At 44.5% G+C, this 26008-nt stretch overlaps 1 protein-coding gene across 2 annotated transcripts in view; it reads right to left on the bottom strand.

Moving 5' to 3' along the window:
• The window catches only part of ABAT (4-aminobutyrate aminotransferase), a 212868-nt gene that overhangs the window by 77778 nt on the left and 109082 nt on the right, over positions 1-26008 (bottom strand). For both annotated transcript variants that reach the window (XR_005780450.1, XM_040439721.1), the window contains exons 3-5: positions 23812-23909; positions 23028-23057; positions 20023-20140 (exon numbers count right to left, since the gene is read on the bottom strand). Coding sequence is in view for 1 of the 2 variants with exons in the window: in XM_040439721.1 (XP_040295655.1) it covers positions 20023-20140; positions 23028-23057; positions 23812-23909 (246 nt within the window). In the remaining variant the exon portion in view is untranslated. The remainder of the gene's footprint in view (positions 1-20022; positions 20141-23027; positions 23058-23811; positions 23910-26008) is intronic.

The raw sequence follows: 26008 nt of genomic DNA on the forward strand, positions 1-26008 counted from the left end.
TAAATGCGGCAGGTGCATAGGATGCAAATCCAACAATTTACCACGTAAAACCCTAGAGATTGGCTCAACCCAAAATAAATACAAATGGACAATAGACGATTGTATCTCTTGTAATACGTCAGGGGTTATTTATTTGATCCAATGCCCCTGTAACCGTCAATATATAGGGCGGACCAAATGCCCTTTAAAAACAAGGATTAGGGAACATATCTCGAACATTAAGAAAGGGTATGATAAACATTCATTGTCGAAGCACTACAAAGACGTACATAATAGTAATCCAGATAACCTAAAATTTGTTGGATTAGAGAGGATTGAAAAACATTGGAGAGGAGGAGATTTTATTCAGAAGATGTCTAGAGCAGAATCTAGGCAGATTTATGAATTCGGTTCCCTATTACCATTTGGACTGAATTCTGATATGGAGTTGTTTGGTTTCATTTAAGGGCAGGGCCCCATCCCCGACGGGAGGTCCCTAGCTTGACCGTTTATCGGTGCTGGGACCCCCCCTCTGGCTTGGGACCCTGTCCAGATCCGACCATCTCCAATCCAACACAACATCACTGTCTAGCACTCATTTTTAACAGTAATTATTGATTTTTATTATTCTGTGCTGTTTTTATCCAATTTTATTTTTATACACAGTTTTTTAAGCTATTAGTAAATATATGTACCTTTTAACCGGGGTCTACTGATTGAGCAGAACCATGAGAACAATAATCAAGTAAAAACGCACCTATAAGGGCAAAACCGCAACAAAAACGCATTAAAACCGCAACATGGCTGAAATGGCCAAAAAATTCCAATCCTGGATTATGGAAACCGGGATTTATGTATAACTTAAGAACGTATAAAAAGGAGGAGGTTAGGAGTGTAAGATTTACCACTGAGGAAGGGATTGGAATTATCCCGAAACGCGTCTGGGCGATCAGACACTCCGCTTATACCTCCACACAAAAGGATCCATGCATGGCCATGCTATAAAGAGAAATATTAACCAAAGAACCGTTACCTTGAAGACTGATTGAACAGCTGTCACTACCTGAGTGAACATCGGGATCGGACACCAGTCCCACTCGGAGTATCGCGAGATTGAGCGGGACTGTTGGAAACTTGCAGACCGTGAAGACACAGCGGCGTGCATAGCAGTCTCCCCCCAGCAGCTTTCTTTCAGCGTGCAAAACAAGGAGTCCCTCCACAGGAGGTAAGACTGTTCTTTGTTTAGGAAAGATCATCCTCTAGTTAGAGGTAAGATCACTGTGGACACCATAGACTGTGTTGAAGTTTTACTAACAGAGCAAAGACAACGGACCATATTGTTTGTTGCGGTTTAGGAAATACACAGTGTCCGGGACGTTTTCGGTTGCTATAGGAAGCAACACAACTTTATTAGCGTGCATTCACACGCAGCTTTTTATTTGGTGCCCTCTTTTCGTGTTATATATCACAATTTTCACATTGTCAGCACTATTGTTTAATATGGACATCATTTTATCACCATTGTATTACTAGGAATATTGTTATCACCTTATTCATTCACACACTTGTTTTATCACTTATGTATTTGGACACCACTGTACAACTGCTCATGGTTGAGTCTCCTATATGCTTGAATAAGCCCCTTATATGAATTAGTACCAATCTCATCAGTATTTGGTATATGGTCGACCTTTTAATTATATTATAGTGTTTAACCAGAGTGTTTTATGATTGTATTACTATCTCTTTACATTTTAAAAAATAAATTCTGAGTATTGCCATAGAGCGAGTGCTCGCTTCAGTATTATTTTCCACTATATCCAATATTTTGAGGCAGGGCGTCCTCGATTTTTAGTTTGTAGCACCGTACCACCCACTAGCAATAGTGAGCCACTCCATTCAATTATCCAAAGAATAGGACAGGTTATATTTTTTTGACGGACTGGAATCATGGATCACGGACGCAGAGAAAAAACAGAGGACTGTCAGTTTTTTTTTCACAGCTCCATAGTAATGAATGGGACCTTCGCTAAACTGTGAAAAATGACGGAACGGACGTGGATACAGCAGTAGGAGCAGAGAAATATTCTGCCATGCCTCATTTCTCCTTTCTTGTGCTGACAACAAAGAAGGGAAAAGGTCCATGCAGTTTGTGTTAGGCCTCCTGCACACGACCGGTTTTTTTTTGCGGTCCGCAAAAACGGGTTTCGTTTTTCCGTGATTCGTGACCGTTTTTTCGTCCGTGGGTCTTCCTTGATTTTTGGAGGATCCACGGACATGAAAAAAAGGTCGTTTTGGTGTCCGCCTGGCCGTGCGGAGCCAAACGGATCCGTCGTGACGTACAATGCAAGTCAATGGGGACGGATCCGGATCCGTTTGACGTTGACACAATATGGTGCAATTGCAAATGGATCCGTCCCCCATTGACTTTCAATGTAAAGTCAGGACTTAATATACCATAGGATGGGAGTTTTCTCCAATCCGATGGTATATTTTAACTTGAAGCGTCCCCATCACCATGGGAACGCCTCTATGTTAGAATATACCATCGGATTTGAGTTACATCGTGAAACTCATATCCGACAGTATATTCTAACACAGAGGCGTTCCCATGGTGATGGGGACGCTTCTAGTTAGAATATACTACGAACTGGGTACATGAATGCCCCCTGCTGCCTGGCAGCACCCGATTTCTTACAGGGGGCTGTGATCCGCACAATTAACCCCTCAGGTGCCACACCTGAGGGGTTAATTGTGCGTATCTTAGCCCCCTGTAAGAGAACAGGGGCTGCCAGGCAGGAGGGGGCAGACCCGGCCAGTGCGGCCCCCCGCCCCCCCTCCCTCTATTGTATTATCATTGGTGGCCAGTGTGCGGCCTCCCCCGGCCCCCCCCCTCCCTCTATTGTATTATCATTGGTGGCCAGTGTGCAGTCCCCCCTCCCTCCCTCTATTGTAATATCATTGGTGGCCAGTGTGCGGCCTCCCCAGGCCCCCCCTCCCTCCCTCTATTGTATTATCATTGGTGGCCAGTGTGCGGCCCCCCCCCCCTCCCTCTAATGTAATATCATTGGTGGCCAGTGTGCGGCCTCCCCCGGCCCCCCCTCCCTCCCTCTATTGTATTATCATTGGTGGCCAGTGTGCGGCCCCCCCAGCCCCCCCTCTATTGTGTTAATATCATTGGTGGCCAGTGTGCGGCCTCCCTTCCTCCCCCCCCCCATCATTGGTGGCAGCGGAAAGTTCCGATCGGAGTCCCAGTTTAATCGCTGGAGCTCCGATCGGTAACCATGGCAACCAGGACGCTATTGCAGGCCTGGTTGCCATGGTTACTTAGCAATATTACAATATTAGAAGCATCATACTTACCTGCTGCGCTGTCTGTGTCCGGCCGGGAGCTCCTCCTACTGGTAAGTGACAGGTCTGTGCGGCGCATTGCTTAATGATCTGTCACTTACCAGTAGGAGGAGCTCCCGGCCGGTCACAGACAGCGCAGCAGGTAAGTATGATGCTTCTAATATTGTAATATTGCTAAGTAACCATGGCAACCAGGCCTGCAGTAGCGTCCTGGTTGCCATGGTTACCAATCGGAGCCCCAGCGATTAAACTGGGACTCCGATCGGAACTCTCCGCTGCCACCAATGATCAGGGGGGGGGGAGCGGAGGCCGCACACTGGCCACCAATGATATTAACACAATAGAGGGGGGGGCCGCACACTGGCCACCAATGATAATACAATAGAGGGAGGGGGGGGGCCGCACACTGGCCACCAATGATATTACAATAGAGGGAGGGAGGGGGGGCCGCACTGGCCACCAATGATAATACAATAAAAAGAGGGAGGGGGGGCCGGGGGAGGCCGCACACTGGCCACCAATGATATTACAATAGAGGGAGGGAGGGGGGGCCGCACTGGCCACCAATGAAATTAAAACTGGGGAGGGAGGGGGGTCTGCCCCCTGCTGCCTGTCAGCCCCTGATCTCTTATAGAGGGCTATGATATGCACAATTAACCCCTCAGGTGCAGCACCTGAGGGGTTAATTGTGCGGATCACAGCCCCCTGTAAGAGATCGGGTGCTGCCAGGCAGCAGGGGGCAGTCATGTACAGAGTTCGTAGTATATTCTAACTAGAAGCGTCCCCATCACTATGGGAATGCCTCTGTGTTAGAATATACTGTCGGATATGAGTTTTCACGAAGTGAAAACTCATTTCTGAAAAAGCTTTTATGCAGACGGATCTTCGGATCCGTCTGTATGAAAGTAACCTACGGATCACGAACGCGGATGCCAATCTTGTGTGCATCCGTGTTTTTTCACGGACCCATTGACTTGAATGGGTCCGTGATCCATTGTCCGTCAAAAAAATAGGACAGGTCATATTTTTTTGACGGATAGGAAACACGTATCACGGATGCGGCTGCAAAACGGTGCATTTTCCGATTTTTCCACTGACCCATTGAAAGTCAATGGGTCCGCGAAAAAAAAAACGGAAAACGGCACAACGGCCACGGGTGCACGCAACGGTCGTGTGCAGGAGGCCTTAATCAGATTTGTTTTAGGATCTGTTCACACCTGCATCGCAGGCTTCCATTAGTCTGGGTAGCAGTATTCATGGCTATTTTTCCAGACAAAATGGAGGAAACATGGAGATTGTTGGGGTTCTAAGTCAATGGGGTCTATCAGTGACTGTTTGTCTCCATCACATGAAGTGTCTGTAACCATTATATACAGAGGCCATACCGCTTGTGTTAATACAGTCTTACAAAGATTTAGCTGGCATGGAAAGTGTGCATGTTACCAAGTAAGGCTACTTTCATCTGCCTTTTTGCTGGATCCATCATGGATCAGCAAAAACGCTTCTGTCATGATAATACAACCGTCTGCATCTGTTATGAACGGATCCCGTTGTATTATCTCTAAAAATGTCATGACGGATCAGTCACTAAAATCATTGTAAGTCAATAGGGGATGGATCCGTTTTCTTTTGTGTCTGAGAAAACGGATCTGGCACCATTGACTTACATTGTGTGTCATGACGGATCAGTCTTGCTCCGCACCCCATCGCTTGCAGCATTTTTCTGTCCGCGATGGGGATGCAAACAAATGGAACGGAATGCATTCTGATGTACTCTGTTTCGTTCAGTTTTGTCCCCATTGACAATGAATGGGGACAAAACTGAAGCGTTTTCCTCCACTATTGAGATCCTATGACAGATCTCAATATCAGAAAGTAGCCTAAATTCAATCGTATAGTTAAATCATACCCGTCACTTCAGATTACTTTTCACATAGAAATACATGAGGGATAACAAACACTACATCTGAACATTATATGACATATCTGCATTTATCACTAGTTTTACTCCTCTATAGGCTCCACCTGCAACTGTCAAGTTTAACCTGAGCTCAGCTCCAAGAGGGTTGTAGACCATCTACTATGATGTCTTACACACATACACATAGAAGAAGAGATCCAGCTCCCTGATCATTCTCCCATACACTCAGAAGCATGGAGAACATTGTACAAAAGTACTGAACAGTGTAGATGTGAATGGAGCACTGGCTTGAAACAGTAAAACACAAGGTGATTTTCCAGGATTTTCGTATTGATGGCCTATCTTCAGGATAGATAATTAATATGAGATAATCCGACTCCTGGAAACCCCGTCAATCTCCTGTACGAAGAGGTTGCAGTGCTTCCTTGTCTTCGCTTGAACTATTGCACTACAATAGATTCAAATTCTTTTAAAACAAAAAGTTTCCATTTAAAATATTTTTGCTCTGTCTTTTCTTAGTTACTCCTATCTGCAAATGGTATTCATTAAAAATCTCCTAATGTTTTCTGTCTACAGCTCGAATGCAAAGCTATGTGTCTACATGGTTCCATAATTTAAATTAACCGTGTATAGTTTTTCACGTAACACAGGCCCCATAGAAATGAATGGGGTTGCGTGAAAATCGAAAGCATCCACAAGCAAGTGCGGATGCGGTGCGATTTTCACGCACGGTTGCTAGGTGACGATCGGGATGGGGACCCGATCATTATTATTTTCCCTTATAACATGGTTATAAGGGAAAATAATAGCATTCTGAATACAGAATGCATAGTACAATAGGTCTGGAGGGGTTAAAAAAAAAATAAAAAAATTTAACTCACCTTAATCCACTTGTTCGCGCAGCCGGAATCTCTTCTGTCTTCTTTTGTAAGGAATAGGACCTTTGATGACGTCACTACGTTCACCAGATGGTCCGTCACATGATCCATCACCATAGTAAAAGATCATGTGACGGACCATGTGATGAGCGTGGTGATGTCATCAAAGGTCCTATTCCTCACAAAAGAAGACAGAAGAGATGCCGGCTGCACGAACAAGTGGATTAAGGTGAGTTAATAATTTTTTTATTTTTTTAACCCCTCCAGCCCTACTGTACTATGCAGTCTGAATACAGAATGCTATTATTTTTCCTTATAACTATGTTATAAGGGAAAATAATACAATCTACACAACCTTGAACTCAAACCTGAACTTCTGTGAAGAAGTTCGGGTCTGGGTACCACATTCATTTTTTTGCGTATTCAGCAATTGCGTACCTACTCGCGCGGGTTTGCCGCAATGCACCGGGACGCATCTGGACACGCTCGTCTGCAAGGGGCCTTAGAGTTTTTCAAAATATTTTTTGAAAAAGCTTTTTCCATTTTACATATAATAAAAAAGGTAAAAATTATTGGTATCACCACTTCCTTAACAACTTACCGTAATTTATTAAAGGGTTTTTCCCAACACTGTTTGATGACCTACTGTACAGCCGACAACTGGGAAGCCCACCTATCAGCTGTTTGAGAAGGCACCAGAGCTCCTGTGAGTGTCGTGGCCTTCTCCATGCTCACCAAGCACAGGGATCAGCAACCTCCGGCACTCCAGCTGTTTTGGAGACTACAACTCCCAGAGTGCTTCACTCACTTCTATGGGAGTTATAATAGCAGCCAAGCAGGTTTGCATGCTGGAAGTTATAGTTTCAGAGCAGCTGGAGTGCCGAAGGTTGCTGATCCCTGGTATAGCGGCTGTGCTTGGTATCACAGCTCAGCCCTATTCACTTGAATGGTGCTGAGCTATGCCTAGGCCATGTGACCAACGAACATGACATTACTGGCTGCGGAGCTAACAGTAGCCTTCCTAAACAGCTGATTGTCGGGGATCCCGGGTGTCGGAACCCACGGATCAGATCCAGAGTAAAGTAAATAAGTCACATTTACTTTTCAATGAACACCATAAAAACTAAACCATAAAACAACGGGGGAATTGCATATTTTTCACACAGTCTGCCCGCCCCACCCAATTTTTTTTTTTTAAGTTATACAACACATTTGAGCTACCACAAAATGGTGGCATTAGAAAATGCAACTTGTCCTGCTTAAAAAACTTTCTCAAATGGCTATGCCAAAGGGAAAAACAATCTCTGGATCACATGTACCATTGCCAAAGACGAGCCCTGAATCAAGCAACACATCACTGCTGGGTCAAGTGCTGTTTGGTCGGCCGGGTGGTCCCAGCAGTAGGACCCCCCACCAATCTAATAGTTATCTCCTATCCTGTCGATAGGGGATAACGTAATGTAACTACAGTCCCTGACAAAAGTCTTGTCGCTTGTGTACAAATTGACCTGAAGTGCCGCTAAAATATATTTCTAATCAAGATTTTGTTACAAGAAATGGGTCATTTTAAGCCCAACAGCTTTTGTAATAATGTTTCAGTGCAAAACAAAACTGACAAAAAGTATTCTAATATTCACAGCTTGGTAAAGCCCATTGAGTCAATTTTTGCCAAGACATAAGTGTTGTCGCCTTGTCATATGAGCTTCACCTGTGACTAATAATGGATCAATTAGGTCTCAGGTGTGTATAAAAAGAACCCCAGTACACTAGACCTTCACATCAACTGCAACTAGACCTCTGCAAACATGCCTAAGATTCACCCGGAGACTAAAGTGTTGATTATCAAGAGGCTGAAGACCAGATCCACTGCTGATGTGGCAGACACCTTCAATGTGTCTCAGCGTCAAGTTCAGAGGATAAAAAAAAGATTTGAAGAGACTGGAGACGTTTTGGACAAGGCCAGGTCAGGCCGACCCCGCAAGACAACTGCTCGAGAGGACCGTTTGTTGGCTCGAAAATCCAAGGCCAGCCCATTTTCCACTGCAGCAGAGCTCCACGACCTGGTCACCTGAAGTCCCTGTGTCAACCAGAACAGTTTGTCGGATTCTGTCTCGAAATGGCCTCCATGGTCGAATCAGTGCCCATAAGCCAGCACTAAACAAAAGACAATTGAAAAACCGTGTGGCATTTGCCAAGGGCCACAGCCTGCTAAAAGGATGGACGCTGGAAAAGTGGCAGAAGGTGGATTTTTCAGATGAATCTTCTGTTGAATTACACCACAGTTGCCGCAAATATTGCAGGAGACCTACTGGAACCCGCATGGAGCTGAGATTTACCCAGAAAACAGTGAAGTTTGGTGGAGGCAAAATCATGGTCTGGGGTTACATCCAGTATGGGGGTGTGCAAGGGATCTGCAGGGTGGAAGGCAACATCAATAGTCTAAAATACCAAGAAATCTTAGCTACCTCTTATATTCCCAACCATAAAAAAGGCCAAATTCTGCAGCAGGATGGTGCTCCATCGCATACTTCCATCTCCACATCAAAGTTCCTTAAGGCGAAGAAGATCAAGATGCTCCAGGATTGGCCAGCCCAGTCACCAGACATGAACATCATTGAGCATATGTGGTGTAGGATGAAAGAGGAAGCATGGAAGACGAAACCAAAGAATATTGATGAACACTGGGAGGCATGCAAGACTATTTTCTTTGCTATTCCTGATGACTTCATCAATAAATTGTATGAATCCTTGCCAAACCGCATGGCTGCTGTCCTTCAAGCTCATGGAAGTCATACAAGATATTAAATTTGGATCTCACAGCACCACTACTTAATTTGCTGACATATTTTTGGATTTGCAGTAAAGTTGTTCAATTTCTGTATAGGCGACAAAACTTTTGTCTTGCCAAAATTTGACCTTTCTGTCTTGATTAAATGATAAATCTTTTTTCAGTGAAACTAATTTATTTCAGTGCATTAAACATCATTTGGGAGGGCTTTAGCTTTTCATATCAGCCATTTCTAACACCAATTGATTAATTAAAAGTCAGGTTAATAGCAGGAGTTTCTACAAAATAGAGAAGCGACAAGACTTTTGTCAGGGACTGTAGGTTTCGAGGGTTAAAGCAACAAAAAGTTGGTTGTCATAAGTTTGTATACACCTTGGCCATTCATTAAACTGGGTTTTTCACAATTGCTGACAACCCTAGTACACGTTCCCTCTCTTGGGTTAGTTGTGATCATCTCTATATTTCAAGAATGTGAAATGTCAGACAATGATTTAGTTATTTCTTTCGTCACATTCCCGGTGGATCAGAAGTTTACATATGCCTAGTTGACTGTGCCTTTAAATAGCTTGGCAAACTTCAGAAAATGGTGCTGTGTCTGTAGTAGTTTCTGATAGGCTGACATTTAGGTAAACTAGAGTTGTACCTGTGGCACTATTTTAAGGCCGACCTTTTAGGCCTGGGTCCTCCAAATGGACAATAATGCCAAGCATACTTGGCAACTGTGGCAAAATGGCTTAAAGATGTTGTCTCCCCTCAGCAAGTGGCATTTATCATGTAGATAAAGTTAATACAAGCCGCTTACTAATGTATTGTGATTGTCCATATTGCCTCCTTTGCTGGCTGGATTCATTTTTCCATCACAATATCCACTGCTTGTATCCATGGTTATGACCACCCTGCAATCCACCAGCGGTGGTCGTGCTTGCACACTATAGGAAAAGACGTTGGCCTCTCAGATGGTTAGCAGCACGGGGATGCGCACAGGCTGGTCATTTTTCCTACACTGACCAAGCATGACCACCACTGCTGGATTGCAGGGTGGTCATAACCATGGAAATGAGCAGTGTATAATGTAATGGAAAAATTAATCCAGCCAGTAAAGGAGGCAATATGGACAATCACAATACATTAGTAAGGCTACTTTCACACTAGCGTTTTTACTGGATTCGATAGGGTTCAGCAGAAACTCTTTACTGGTAATACAACCATCTGCATCCGTTATGAACGGATCTGGTTGTATTATCTTTAACATAGCCAAGACGAATCCGTCATGAACTCCATTGAAAGTCAGTGGGGGATGGATCCGTTTTCTTTTGTGTCAGAGAAAACGGATCTGTCCCCATTGACTTGCATTGTGGGTCATGACGGATCCGTCTTGCTCCACATCCCAGGACGAAAAGCAAACCACAGCATGCTGCGGTTTTCTCTTCGGTATGAGAATGGAACAGAATGCATTTGGGAGCATTCCGTTCTGTTCAGTTACGTTTTGTCCCCATTGACAATGAATGGGGACCAAACGGAAGCGTTTTATTCTGGTATTGAGACCCTATGACGGATCTCAATACCGGAAAATTATAACGCTAGTGTAAAAGTAGCCTAAGTGCCTTGTATTAACTTTCTCTACATGATAAATGCCCTTTGGGAAATAAGACACCCCCTTTAAGGAAAACAAAGTGGCCATCACAAAGCTCTGAGCCCAATCCTGTAGAAAACTTAGGCTACTTTCACACACTCGTTTTGGCTTTCCGTTTGTGAGATCCGTTCAGGGCTCTCACAAGCGGTCCAAAACGGATCAGTTTTGCCCTAATATATTCTGAATGGAAAAGGATCCGCTCAGAATGCATCAGTTCAGTCTCTAGTCCGCTTTGAAGACGGACAACAAAACGCTGCTTGCAGCGTTTTGGTGTCAGTCTGATAAAACTGAGCCAAACGGATCCGTCCTACATTGACTTTTAATGGTGATTAAGACGGATCCGTCTTGGCTATGTTAAAGATAATACAAACGGATCCGTTCTGAATGGATGCAGACGGTTGTATTATCTGAACGGATCCGTCTGTGCAGGTCCATGACGGATCCGCACCGAACGCGAGTGTGAAAGTAGCCTTATGGGCAGAACTGTAATAGCGTGTGAGAGCAACAAGGCCCACCAAGCTGACTGATGAACGGGTCAATTCCAATCAGTTATTGAGTGAAGCTTGAGGAAGGCTGGTCAAAACATTTGACCCAAGTTAGACAATTTAAAGGCAATGCTACCAAATACTAATCTTGTATATATGTAAACTTCTGAGCTACTGGGAATGTGATAACAGACATAAAAGCAGAAATAAATCATTGCCATTCTTCAAATATAGTCGAGATCCCAACTGACCTAAGGGAGGGAATGTGAGTTTTAATAAATGTGGCTACCGTATGACTTCAACTATACACATTCCTTAAAGTGTACCTGTCATTCTTTTTTGTTTTGTTTTGGAATGTGTAGGGGCAGGGGTAATGACCATTTTTGTAATATACTTTAATTACTGAAATCGTACATTTCTACTAGAAAAATAGCTCTAAAGTGGCCCATTCTGAGCCTTAGCAGCGATCCTCTGTCTTCGGTTTACATAACTGTGGAGACTCGCTCAACACTGACCGTGTTATGTAAACAGAGGACAGAGCAGCGCTGCTAAGGCTCAGAATGGGCCACTTTAGATTTTTAATTAATTTTTTAATAAATAGGTACTATTTCAGTAATTAAAGTATATTACAAAAATGGTCAATATCACTGCCCCTATACATTACAAAAATAAATAAAAATGACAGTTAAACTTTAACGATATAAAAGATGCAGTAATTCATCATGACAAACTAATGTTGCTGCCTTTGCTTTGGCCGTAGGTAGCTGCCAGTGTTATGCTATAAATGAAACAATATATTATTAATCTCCCTCTATGCAACCTTCTAAAGTACATTGGAAATGAATACATAAAAGATAGCAGGAAGACATGCTGCGTTCATACGGCGCTACGCTTTCATTGTGAAGAGCTTGCTGTTTGTGTCAATGCAAATTAACTAATTTGTAAATGCCAATCGGAGAGGATTTGAATAGCAATTTTTCCATTCAGAGTCCAGTGACTTTGCAGTTACAATATACAATGTGTGCATTCAGAATCTTAATACATTTCAATATGATTAAAGTGGCTTAACGGGATTACTATGGTTTTTAACAGATATGGTCATGCAGTTAGCTTACTTCATGTTTATCTTCCCCATACATTTTATTTTAAATATATTTGGAACCCCCCCCCCCCCCCATTTTCACCATGTAAACAGATCTCTCTGGTTTATATCATGTACACAGCACCTCCTGTTCCTGTATTCAACCAAACCCATGATGCACTTCTCCTTTCTCTACCACAGCTCCAGCACCGCCCCTAACAATGTCCAGCTAGTTTATAGCTCCTCCCACCCAGCTAGTTACATTGACACCGTCTTATCACTGCCCCTAACACCCAGCTATTTACATAGACCAGTGTTTCCCAACCATTGTGCCTCCAGCTGTTGCAAAACTACAACTCCCAGCCTTTGGCTGTGCGGGCATGCTGGGAGTTGTAGTTTTGCAACAGCTGGAGGCACACTGGTTGGGAAACACTGACATAGACACTGTCTTATCACTGCCCCGAACACCCAGCTATTTACATAGACACACCCCTATCACTGCCCCTAACACTCAGCTAGTTTATAGCCCCTCCCACCAGCTAGTTACATAGACACACCCCTATCACTGCACCTAACACCCAGCAAGGTTATAACTCCTCCCACCCAGCTCCTTACATAGACACTGTCCTATCACTGATCCTTACAACACCCAGCTAGATTATAGCTCCTCCCATTAGCTAGTTACATAGACACTGTCCTATCACTGCTCTTAACACCCAGCTAGGTTATAGCTCCTCCTACCCAGCTGATTACATACACACCCCTATCACTGATCCTAACCACACCCAGCTAGATTATAGCTCCTCCCACCCAGCTGATTACATACACACCCCTATCACTGCTCCTAACCACACCCAGCTAGGTTATAGCTCCTCCCATCCAGCTGATTACATACACACCCCTATCACTGCTCCTAACCACACCCAGCTAGGTTATAGCTCCTCCCATCCAGCTGATTACATACACACCCCTATCACTGCTCCTAACCACACCCAGCTAGGTTATAGCTCCTCCCATCCAGCTGATTACATACACACCCCTATCACTGCTAGTAACCACACCCAGCTAGGTTATAGCTCCTCCCACCCAGCTGATTACATAGACACCCCTATCACTGCTCCTAACCACACCCAGCTAGGTTATAACTCCTCCCACCCAGCTGATTACATAGACACTGTCCTATCACTGATCCTTACAACACCCAGCTAGATTATAGCTCCTCCCATTAGCTAGTTACATAGACACTGTCCTATCACTGCTCTTAACACCCAGCTCTTAACACCCAGCTAGGTTATAGCTCCTCCCACCCAGCTGATTACATAGACACACCCCTACCACTGCTCCTAACCACACCCAGCTAGGTTATAGCTCCTCCCACCCAGCTGATTACATAGACACTCCCCCATCACTGCCCCTGTTGCTGCTTTGACACCCCATGGACACCACCAATTGAGTTAGCATCATCTGACAGCAGTACACATCAGCTGAGGAGCCGGTTTCAGACAAAAACATCAGAGACTCGACTGGGAACAACGTTTCTCCACACGGGGGCGCCTCCTTCCCTCATAAATGAACTCCAACATTTTAACTGAGACAGTCTAGCTTTTATACTGTTTTAACCAAAGAGCTTCACCCCCTAATGGAATGTTCCTAGATTATGCAATCCACAATGGTCACTGTGCATATCTTGCTTTTCTGTTAGGCTACCTCCACACTCGCGTTCGGTGCGGATCCGTCATGGATCTGCACTGACTGATCCGTTCAGATAATACAACCGTCTGCATCCGTTCAGAACGGATCCGTTTGTATTATCTTTAACATAGCCAAGACGGATCCGTCATGAACTCCATTGAAAGTCAATGGAGGACGGATCAGTTTTCTGTTGTGCCAGATTGTGTCATAGAAAACGGATCCGTCCTGTCACACAATGTAAGTCAATGGGGACAGATCCGTTTTCTATGACACCATCTGGCACAACAGAAAACGGATCCGTCCTCCATTGACTTTCCGTTTGGCTCAGTTTCGTCAGACGGACACCAAAATGCTGCAAGCAGCGTTTCGGTGTCCGCCTCCAAAGCGGAATGGAGATGCAACGGAGGCAAACTGATGCATTCTGAGCGGATCCTTTTCCATTCAGAATGCATTAGAATTCAAACTGATCCGTTTTGGACCGCTTGTGAGAGCCCTGAACGGATCTCACAAACGGAAAGCCAAAACGCCAGTGTGAAAGTAGCCTTACTATTTCGGGTCTTGGAGTGGCCAATTCTCAGATCCGCAATAAACCAGAATCCCTAGACAAACTCTGCAGACAACGCCAACTCTATTGTACACACATTTACAACCAAGTCCTCTAATAAATAAGACAATGCCTGGTACAGACTGCCGACTGTCTTTGCTCAGTTTATCAGATAAAATGAACACAGCCTTCCACAAACATTTCCCCACCAGATTTCATCCGACAGAAATATACAAGGTCTCAAATAAACAGTTAAAGGCGTTGTCCGAGTTCGGAAAAAAAAAATATATATAGCACAGTAAATCTGATGGGCAGCGATATATAACTAAGCTAAGCAAGTTTTAGGCAAAAAAATTCTATTTCCTCATTTCCCTGGTTCTCTTCTGGCCCTTTGTTTACATGCAATAAAAACTATCTCTGCCCCTCCTCCTGCACTGCTAAGGGAGTGAATACAAGAGCTGCCCTGAGTGACATGTCTGCCTGCTGGGAGACTCTGCAGCATGTTGTATGTGTAGGACTACAAGTCCCAGCTGTATAATGACACTGCTGATACACACAGGATCTTCTCCCTACCTGTGCTCGTGCAATGCTCTGCAGAACTCCTCTAGTCTGTCAGCTCCTGTGCCCAGCATTTGTCTCCTCACTGCCTGCAGCTACTCAATAAAGCCTTCAGCCCTCTGCTGCTGAAGGGGTTAAAGTTTTTCCTACAGAATCCAGGGAGAGAGCAGACTGCAGTGCAGGGCAGTGTGGTCAACACAGTGACATCTGGTGTACAGACACATATCTGCTCTCAGGCTTGTGCACCAAACATCATCAGAGCAGGGAGAGAAGCCGGCATCACAGGTCATGTGAGCATCAGTGAAATCTGAGAAAGCAGCAACTGCAGATGCAGTAAGTGCACGGTAAAGCTGTTACATTTGATTAGTTAGAAACAAAGAACCAAAAAATAACTTGGACAGCCCCTTTAAGACAAATAACAAGGACACAGTTTAAAGGGAGTCTGTCACCTACCTGACCGGTTTCAAACAGGTGACATTGTTCAGTGGGGAACAAAGACATGACATAGATGCTACCCGTGTTTAGTTCTTCAGATGTTTCAAATCGCCCAAAAAGTCGTTTTTATCATATGCTAGGGGCGGAGAGTTTTCTGAAAGTGCCCAAGTTCCCCCGCCTCACTCGCGTCTAACTCCGCCCCTCAGTAAGCTCTGGCTGGCCCTGTGGCTCTCTGACATCATATTTCCCTACAGGCTGTTCGCGCATCACTGCCGGGCCCAGGCATGCGCAGTGTTCTGCCCACTGTGGGCAGAGGGACAGGGATATGGAGTGCGCATGCACCTGTTACTGGCGTGAAATTGGCGAAGGCATACTGCATATTTCTGTGCCTCGGACCACAGTGGGCAGAACACTGCGCATGCCTGGGCCCAGCAGTGATGCGCGAACAGCCTATAGGGAAATATGATGTCACAGAGCCACAGGGCTGGCCTGAGCTTACTGAGGGGCGGAGTTAGGCGCGAGTGAGGCGGGGGAACTTGGGCACTTTCAGAAAACTCTCCTCCCCTCGGCACTTTGCGAGGGCTCATTAGCATATGATAAAAACTACTTTTTGGGCGATTTGAAGCATCTGAAGAACTAAACACAGGTAACATCTGTGTCATGTCTTTGTGCCCCACTGAACAATGTCACCTGTTTGAAACCGGTCAGGTAGGTGACAGACTCCCTTTAACTATTCAAGTACAAACTTTGCAAAACAGTCTTCAGTTCATTCAGAGGTGAGAATGATTTTATCAGACCCAATGGATTCCAAATGATCAGAGACCTAGTCATATTTGCACTTCACAAATGAACCGGGTTTTCTCATGACAGACCTATGTTATACTAGAACGCCCCTTCTCCAGAAATGTAGTAACTTTAACCTGTAATATTATTACACTCCAGAAATACATCCAGGCCCCTCTTGAACTCTTTTATGTATGGAAGTGGTTAAGAGTGCCCATTTTGGTATTCCTGTATCTAAAATAGACTTTCATCTATGTTCCCCCTCCAGGATTGCGATAAGGATTCCTGTGGTAGGACCTCCACCAATCATATAAAGTCCCAAATGAGCTGGGTCATTACTAGGTGCCAAGTAGCTAAAATCTAGAAAAATCTAGTAGTGCTCAATGCATTCATAGCAACCAGACTGCTTTATATTAATCGGCTCAAAGATTATAGAACAGTGCGGTACCTGGCGCTTCCACCATCAGCAGACAGCCGAGAAGCTTGCTGACATGTGGTTTCTTCCATAAGTCAAACCTAATTACACCATCAATAGCAATAATGTGTTTCAGATGTTGTCTCAGAAAGCTAACTTCTCAGCCACCCTGTCGATAGGTGATAAATGTCCGACTGGTGGGGGTCACAAGAACAGGGGTCCCATGTCCAACTTGTGAATGAAGCAATGGTCAAGTAGGGACACTGACACTCCACTCACAGTCTAGGTGACTGCTGAAGATGGCTGAGTAGAGTGCTCAACTATCTCCAGCAGTCCTACAGAGTGTGACTGGAGCGCCATGTGGATGCTGAACTGCCACTCCGTTCAGTCGGGGAGCATTCCAGCTGTTGGACCCAACCAGTCAGACACTTATCACCTCTCCTGGGGATAGGTGGTAAGAGGTCATATTAGGACAACCTCTTTAGGCCCCTTTCACACGGGCGAGTATTCCGCGCGGATGCGATGTGCGAGTTGAACGCATTGCACCCGCACTGAATCCCGACCCATTTATTTCTATGGGGCTGTTCACATGAGCGGTGATTTTCACGCATCACTTGTGCGTTGTGTGAAAATCGCAGCATGCTCTATTTTGTGCGTTTTTCACGTCACGCAGGCCCCATAGAAATGAATGTGGTTGCGTGAAAATTGCAAGCATCCGCAAACAAGTGCGGATGTGGTGCGATTTTCACGCACGGTTGCTAGGAGACGATCGGGATGGAGACCCGATCATAATTATTTTCCCTTATAACATGGTTATAAGGGAAAATAATAGCATTCTGAATACAGAATGCATAGTAAAATAGCGCTGGAGGGGTTAAAAATAAATAAATAATAAATTTAACTCACCATAATCCACTTGATCGCGCAGCCCGGCTTCTCTTCTGTCTTCATCTTAGCTGTGTGCAGCAACAGGACCTCTGGTGACATCACTCCGGTCATCACATGATCCATCACATGATCTTTTACCATGGTGATGGATCATGTGATGGACCATTTGACGACCGGAGTGACGTCACCACAGGTCCTGTTGCTGCACACAGCAAAGAAAGAAGCCAGAAGAGATGCTGGCTGCGCGATCAAGTGGACTAAGGTGAGTTCAATTATTTTTTATATTTTTTTAACCCCTCCAGCGCAATTGTACTATGCATTCTGTATTCAGAATGCTATTATTTTCCCTTATAACCATGTTATAAGGGGAAATAATACAATCTACAGAACACCGATCCCAAGCCCGAACTTCTGTGAAGAAGTTTGGGTACCAAACATGCGCGATTTTTCTCACGCGAGTGCAAAACACATTACAATGTTTTGCACTCGCGCGGAAAAATCGCGCATGTTCCCGCAACGTACCCGCACCTTTTCCCGCAACGCCCGTCTGAAAGAGGCCTTAAAGAGAAAAGGACTGCATTTTAAGCATGGATTGTGATTTCAGATCCCACACACTTATGTTTAACCCCTTCCTGCCCGCCCCATATAAGCGTTACTCTACGTGTCCCTTTTGATGGAGGTGAAATGACCTCTGAACATAGTGCTGTGTGCCCTAATGAAAAAGCTGCAGATTCTGCATTCTGTCAGTTGCTAGCGATTCCCTATGGAAGTGCGGATAGTGCGCATGCAGTAGACTGAATCTGAGACTTCTCTACAGGTTCCAAAATACTTATCAATGGGAGTAGCAATTCAATAGGCTGTGTATTGTAAGGGTATTTTTAAGTACTAATTGGGTCTGTCCCCTTTAAGCGTACTTTCACATTAGCGTTATTCTTTTCCGGTATAGAGTTCCGTCCTAAGGTCTCAATACCGGAAAAGAACTGATCAGTTTTATCCTTATGCATTCTGAATGGAGAACAATCCGTTCAGGATGCATCAGGATGTCTTCAGTTCAGTCTTTTTTACTTTTCAGGACGGAGGTAATACCGCAGCATGCTACGGTTTTATCTCCGGCCAAAATTCCGGAACACTTTTCCCATTGAAATGCATTAATGCTGGATCTGTCCCCGAGTGTTCCGGCAAAACGGATCCGGCATTGCGGTCTGCGCATGCTCAGACCGCAAAAAAGGAGAAAAAAATAAATGCCGGATCCGTTTTTCCAGATGACACCGGAGAGATGGATCCAGCATTTCAATGCATTTGTCATACAGATCAGTACCCTAATTCTGTCTCTTTTATATTATTTTTAATATCCTGTATAATAAAGTTTCCCTTGCAATGTAGTGGGTTAGAGAAGGACCCATCCCCCACTGTGCTGATATCTCAGAGACATGGAGGAGGGCCTGATGGGAATAACTCTGGTTTGCACACATACATTTAGGGGACTCCACTTGGAACTTCATCCTAGGTAGGGTGTAAGTATTGATTTGTACACCCATGTGTTATAGCATAGCCCAGAGATGCCCAACCTTTAGCCCTCCAGCTGTTGCAAAACGACAACTTTCATCATGCCTGGACAGAAGAAAAAAAAACTAGAAAAATAAATAATGTAACACCCCCCCCCCCCCCCCCCCCCCGAAAAAACAAAACATGATTTTAAAATAATTACACCCGACCACCAATTTTTCACTACACTATAGCAAAATCATATGTCAGGCAGTGTTTGCATGGGGTAATCTGCAGGTTAGTTGTGGGGGTGAATATTATGCATTACAACCTCTACCTTAGGGCTCATTCAGACGGCCGTATGCTGTCCGCAAAAATACTGAATGCTATCCGTTTTTTTGCGGATTCGCAAAAAAACGGATCTGCAAAAAAACGGATAGCATTCAGTATTTTTGCGGACCCATAGACTTCAATGGGGCCATGTCCTGATTTTCACGGACAAGTATAGGACATGTTTCATTTTTTTTGCGGATCCGCAAAAAAACGGATAGCATTCAGTATTTTTGCGGACAGCATACGGCCGTCTGAATGAGCCCTTACACAGAGGACTATATCGCGCTGGATGTGAAGCCATATAAGCCAGGTAAAAACACAGCTCTCTATTCTTCCCAATGACCTGCTGAGCCCAGTAAGGAGATCAGTGGACCTCTTGTCTCACCATCTTTGTCTGCTGAGCCAGTGCTATAACCGAACCTCAGATGTTGCCTCTAACGAAGACCTACTCGGATTGAAAAGGATATCTCCACCTTAGACGTATACGGCATATCCATAGGAAATGCTATAAATGTCTGATAGATGCAGATCCCATCTCTGGAAACCTCAGCTATAGAAGAACGTGGACTGATGGCCTGAGAATTCATTCGATTCTTCCTATAACTGCTTAGTAGGCAGAGCTATTCGGGTATTGGAATATAACTAACCTGCTCTGAGCCCATCAGCGGAGAGGCTGCTGCTCCAAACCGAATAAGTGCCAAGAATCGACAGATTTAAGAACACAAAACAAAAAAATTATAAACCTAAAACAGACAACACCAGATGGTACGTACCAATAGGAATGGAGGATATTTGGGAATACAGATCCAGCATTCGGTTGCCATCAGCATCAACAAGATAATTACCACGACTTTCTTCATAATTACAAAAAAAGTTCACGGCGTCTGCATTCTAGGAAAACAAAATGGGCAAATGGTTAGCTATGTTCACATCATATTAACCTTTCATGCAAATATACTGTACTGCAAGCGGAATAAGGGTGGGTTCACACTAGCGTTAGGGATTCCGTTATGGCTTTCTGTTAAAACATGGTTATAACGGAAAATAACAGAATCCGTAAGACAGAAGGACAGATCCGTTCTTCTGCCCATAGACTTGTATTATGAAGGTATGCAAAACGGAAGCCTTTAAAAGGCATTCCGTTTTCTTTCTGTCCTAATAGAAGTCTATGGGAATCAAAACGGATCTGTCTGGTTCCCGTTATGCCAGACGGAAAAAAAAGTCCTGTCGACAGATCGATCCATTATGCTTTCCCATAGTCTTCTATTAGGACGGAGAGAAAATGGAATGCCCTTTACAGGCTTCCGTTTTGCATTCCATCATAATACAAGTCTATGGGCAGAAGAACGGATCCGTCCCTCCGTCTTATGGATTCCGTTATTTTCCGTTGTAACCATGTTATAATGGAAAGGCATGACGGAATCCCTAACGCTAGTGTGCACCCACCCTAACTTTAGTCCTGACCAAGTAAAATGCTCATTGCTATATCATTGTTATGTACTCCAAGTACAGCAGATGACAACATAGGTCATACTGAGACCACACCAGTGTCATGCAGGAACACGTATACAAAAAGTAGCAAGCTCAAGAGGCCCAACCCTAGTTCTACATACCTAAGCTAGACGTGAAGAAAAATCAGATACTCTTAAAAGGTGCGGTCTCATGAACAAAGAGGACATTATGGAGCAGGGTCCACCCTCAATAAGCCAGAACTTAATCAGGCAAACCTGGCCTATCCATTTATTTTATTTAAATGGCCACCAGGTAATACTATTCATTGTGTCCATACGTTTTTAACCCTTTCATTATGTTCACCTGGGTGTCATGTCACCATGATCAGACTACCCATCCAGAGCCTCCTCCAGAGTCAATCTCTCCGCTGTGAGCCGCAGGGTTATATTATCCCTCTCGGCAGCTCTTAGGCCCTCTCCTGGGCTCCAAGCCCCCCTTACTTGTTCCTCTGTATATTCACCCATGTATAGAGTGTTGCAGAAGATATCATTTCTGTCCTATCTAAGAGATGAAGAGGCCAGGAGTGCTATAATTATACCATAAGTGAAATTATAGGCACGTCCTTACCATTATTAGCTGCAGTTCTACAACTTCCCTAACTCCCCTTGTGTATTTATCAGATGTAGCTTCATACTACTTGTACGAGCCGACGAAAAAATCTCAAGCAGGAGGCAAAGAAGACAGGCTGAAGCTGAATCACGTAGACTGAGGCTCTGCAGTGTGAATTAGGAGACAGAAGTCCCGTGTCACTGACCGATCACTTCCTGCCATTAGATAAGACTCAGAGCAGCGCAAGTGCAGTGTGAGGAGGTATAATGGGTAACAAAGACTACATCAGAAGAACCATATCAGAAGGGAAAAGGGAATCAAGAGGACAGTGGGTGAACATGATTATGGGGGCAGCCATCTTGCCTGAGTTGTTCTTAACAGCATTTAGAGAGATGCTTCACAGCAGCCACCATGGGTCACAATGGACAGGAGAGGACCCCACTGACTTCTATGGGAGAGTTTTCTAGGCATGCTCTGTAACCTGTGCAGAGGTCAGGAGGGAGTAGATAAGCTGCGATATCGCCTATTGCTAATGGCTTATCTACATACAGGTCATTCTAGTCCTGATTCTAAAGTCCATATCAGACCATTCATAGGAACTCAGGTTCTCAATAATTGGCTCGTATAATTGAGCAGTTAATCAGCCGCTCGTTCATAGACTGATGCGCATCTTTCATGAAAGATACCAGATTATCGGCAGCAAGTCTCCCTGTGTACTCAGGAATGTGCTGCTGGTAATGAATAGAAGAGACTAAAGGAGGAACGAATCGTACCCCCTGTATTCTGTTCTCTGTGGCTTGTTTAATCAGATCAGTGCAAACGAGGGCAAACGGATGTGTTATCATCCTTCGGCGCTTGCACTGCCAGTGTATCTGCAGGGTAATACCACCTGCATATAATGATAAGCAAATAACTGCAGTAAAGTGATCTGTACAGACCAAGAAGTGGCGCTCATTATTAGGTTTACTGGCCAGTGCAAAAATGTCAGGATTATTTTTATATATATATATATGACATGGAAAATTAAAAATATCACCCAAAATTATAAAAAAAATCTGGCTAACATAGAATTTTGACTAAAACAAAAAGGTCATTTTCTGATTTCCATCAGTGATTGTGAGCCTGAACCAGAAGAGGAGCCTCCACATAAGTAAGGTATGATGGAAAGATCTGTTCTGTGTTTATCCTGCACCTGGTTTTGGCTCACAATAACTGATGGAAATCACTGAGCAAACACGGACTGTGTGAAAGCGGTCTAAAGCCTGCATTAGACAGGCAGATCAGCAAGCGATTGTTGGGAGGGAAGCATTTCATCTCAGGAATCGCTTGCTAGCTAGCGGAGGAGACCGCTATTACAGTCAGCGATTTCCCCCGCAGCATGGGGAGGAGCTATCACTATACCATCGCTCGTCCCTATACTGTCTAGTGGTTTTCCAGTGGAAGATCGCTATTACACAGCACAATCTACCTCTTGCTAGTGCGGATTTTTAACCAAGCTTAAAAAACAGAATTGCCGATGAAGGAGTGTTTGTTTGCTCGCTCATCAGGCAACTAGTGGCAATGTTACACCGCAAGATGATCACTAATGAGCGTTCATGCGAATGCTCGTTAGCGATTATCGGCCAAAATATCGGCCAGTGTAACAACACAGCCTTTAGACAATATTCCAATTATTTATAACTGTTCAAGATGCAGGAGACCTTCCACCGTTACTTACCTGGATACTGTTCAACTGTTTGATTAGCTCCTAAAAAATAAAGTAGAAAACATTAGATTCTGTAAACTCGTGAAGACAATTGAGGATATTTATTGTTGCAAGCACTGGTTTGTGACAACATTTGGGACTTTTTAGCTTTCTCTGACACCTTAGCCACTTTTAGAACAAGATCCAAGAGGAGGTGGTCCACGGGCGGGATCTCCACAGCTAGAGAACAACGCTCATTACACCAGGATCTGACTGTAGCTCCTAGCTGGAGTAGATTCCAGAGAGGTGTGTGTGTGTGCCTCTCAATAAACTGGTCAGATCTTCCTCCATTAAGACTGCCACGTGAAATGCCAGTCTTTACTAAGTGATCCTCAACAAACTTTGAATTAGGTTGCATAAATGTATAAAGTACAAAAAATTGACATTGCTGTTGGTCTGGATTGAGCACAAGGAAGACAGAAGGTTCTGGCAGGACCACTTCTCTGCTGGGTACTGAACCTCATTGTACAGAAGACAGACCTCAACCAATCGAACCTCTATGGAATATCTAGTGGAAAGGCAATCAAAGTCTTTGCTTGGAAAATCCCTTTATAGTATCCCCCTCCATTGGTGCATGCACTTAAAACATTTCCCAAATATCATTTTTGGTAACAAAATCAATTGGCAAAGAAACACTCTGTTATCCCATGTGCAGGTCATGGTACCATTAGCAGACTACTGACTGGTGCAGCCATGAAAATCTCCCCGCTCACAAGCCATCCCCGTTCTAATTAGCATATATCACCCTAACACTTACTCTCGATCTTGGTCCTGGGACTTCAGTCTTCATTAATGGAGCATCGTACTCGAAATCAACATTCTTTTTGGCAGCAGCCTGACTGATATACCTGCAACCTGAAAAAGAAGAGAGATCATGAATCACAGACCATCCAATTGTAAAGATATGATAAGAATACAAACTAACACACACATTTTGCTATAGAGACAATAAAGTACTCAACCCTTTGGTGTTCTCTTTCAGTCTCATCAATGTCCGTCATCACTAGATCTCTAAATAGAGGTCAACTGAGGGCTCTTTCACACTTGCGTTCTTGTCTTCCGGCATAGAGTTCCGTCGTCGGGGCTCTATGCCGGAAGAATCCTGATCAGGATTATCCCCATGCATTCTGAATGGAGTGAAATCCGTTCAGGATGCATCAGGATGTCTTCAGTTCCGGAACGGAACGTTTTTTGGCTGGAGAAAATACTGCAGCATGCTGCGCTTTTTGCTCCGGCCAAAAATCCGGAACACTTGCCGCAAGGCCGGATCCGGAATTAATGCCCATTGAAAGGCATTGATCCGGATCCGGCCTTAAGCTAAACGTCGTTTCGGCGCATTGCCGGAGCCGACATTTAGCTTTTTCAGAGTGGTTACCATGGCTGCCGGGACGCTAAAGTCCTGGCAGCCATGGTAAAGTGTAGTGGGGAGCAGTATACTTACAGTCCGTGCGGCTCCCGGGGCGCTTCAGAGTGACGTCAGGGCGCCCCAAGCGCATGGATCATGTGATCGCATTGGACACGTCATCCATGTGCATGGGGCGCTCTGACGTCACTCTGGAGCGCCCCGGGAGCCGCACGGACTGTAAGTATACTGCTCCCCCGCTCCCCGCTCCTACTATGGCAACCAGGACTTTAATAGCGTCCTGGGTGCCATAGTAACACTGAACGCATTTGGAAGACGGTTCCGTCTTCAAATGCTTTCAGTACACTTGCGTTTTTCCGGATCCGGCGTGTAATTCCGGCAAGTGGAGTACACGCCGGATCCGGACAACGCAAGTGTGAAAGAGGCCTGAGCCAGGTTTTTTTTTGTTGATTATTTTGTAGGAAACCACAGCAAATGTCTGAGCTCTTCAAAAGCCACATCCCGGAGAACCTTACAATACAATTTCTCTACTACAAACGTTCCGACAAACTCTAGGGTCAATGTACAGTAATATTTCACTTTCAGATTAGATTCCAGGTTCTCAAGTGTCTCTTTATCATATATGTTTCTGAAACGGAAATCTTCAGAAGGGGACGATGATAAGAGCGGGTCAAGCTATAAATGGGCAACAATTTTCAGCATTTTCCCCTATACCAAAAAATAAAAAAATTTGAATGCCGTGTTCTCCCACATGAAAGAAAAAGGAAAGGACTTTAAATTAAAAGTTATAGAAGCACTCTAGTTTTTTGTTCTTTACCTATATAGAGCAGGATAGGCCATTATTAAAGGGGTTCTGCAGTTTGTTTAAACTGATGATCTATCCTCTGGATAGATCATCAGCATCTGAACTGCGGGGGTCCGACACCCAGGACCCCCGCCGATTAGCTGTTTGAGAAGGCAGCGGCGCTCCAGCAGCGCCGCGGCCTTCTCACTGTTTACCGCAGGCCCAGTGACGTTGCGACTAGTAGCAATGGCCTGGGCTGGGCAAAGCTCTGGAGCGCCGCTGAATTCTCAAACAGCTGATCGGCAGGGGTCCCGGGTGTCTGACCCCCGCAGTTTAGATGCTGATGATCTATCCAGAGGATAGATCATCAGTTTAAACAGACTGCAGAACCCAAATAAGATTGAGGCTTTTGTGTATGCATTGTGTATAGCCATTTCATTTGATGTGTAATTTGTGGATTGTCAGACATCTTGATTCCATCTCCACTTAGATATGGTTTTCCTAATGAATCCTATATTTCCCATCATGCCTGGCTTTGCAGAGTCTCACCACAATGCATTGCTCTGTGTGATGGCAGCCATGACAGATAAGAGACACGGCTGTTATCCCCTCACACTGCAGGGTCTCCGTGTTCTCCTATGTGATGCAGCATGAGCCTGTCTGCCCTCCTTGTGCTGTTATCTCTCTCACAGGCAGCACTTCATAGTTTTTTAAGGAATGATGTGTAATTTATTGCAGATGCATATATACTAGATGCAATGTTTTGGCTGTTAAGCCTTTCTCAAGCATTCACAAACTGAATACAGT

The sequence above is a fragment of the Bufo bufo genome, chromosome 7, assembly GCF_905171765.1.
Source record: "Bufo bufo chromosome 7, aBufBuf1.1, whole genome shotgun sequence".
NCBI classification, from domain to species: domain Eukaryota; kingdom Metazoa; phylum Chordata; class Amphibia; order Anura; family Bufonidae; genus Bufo; species Bufo bufo.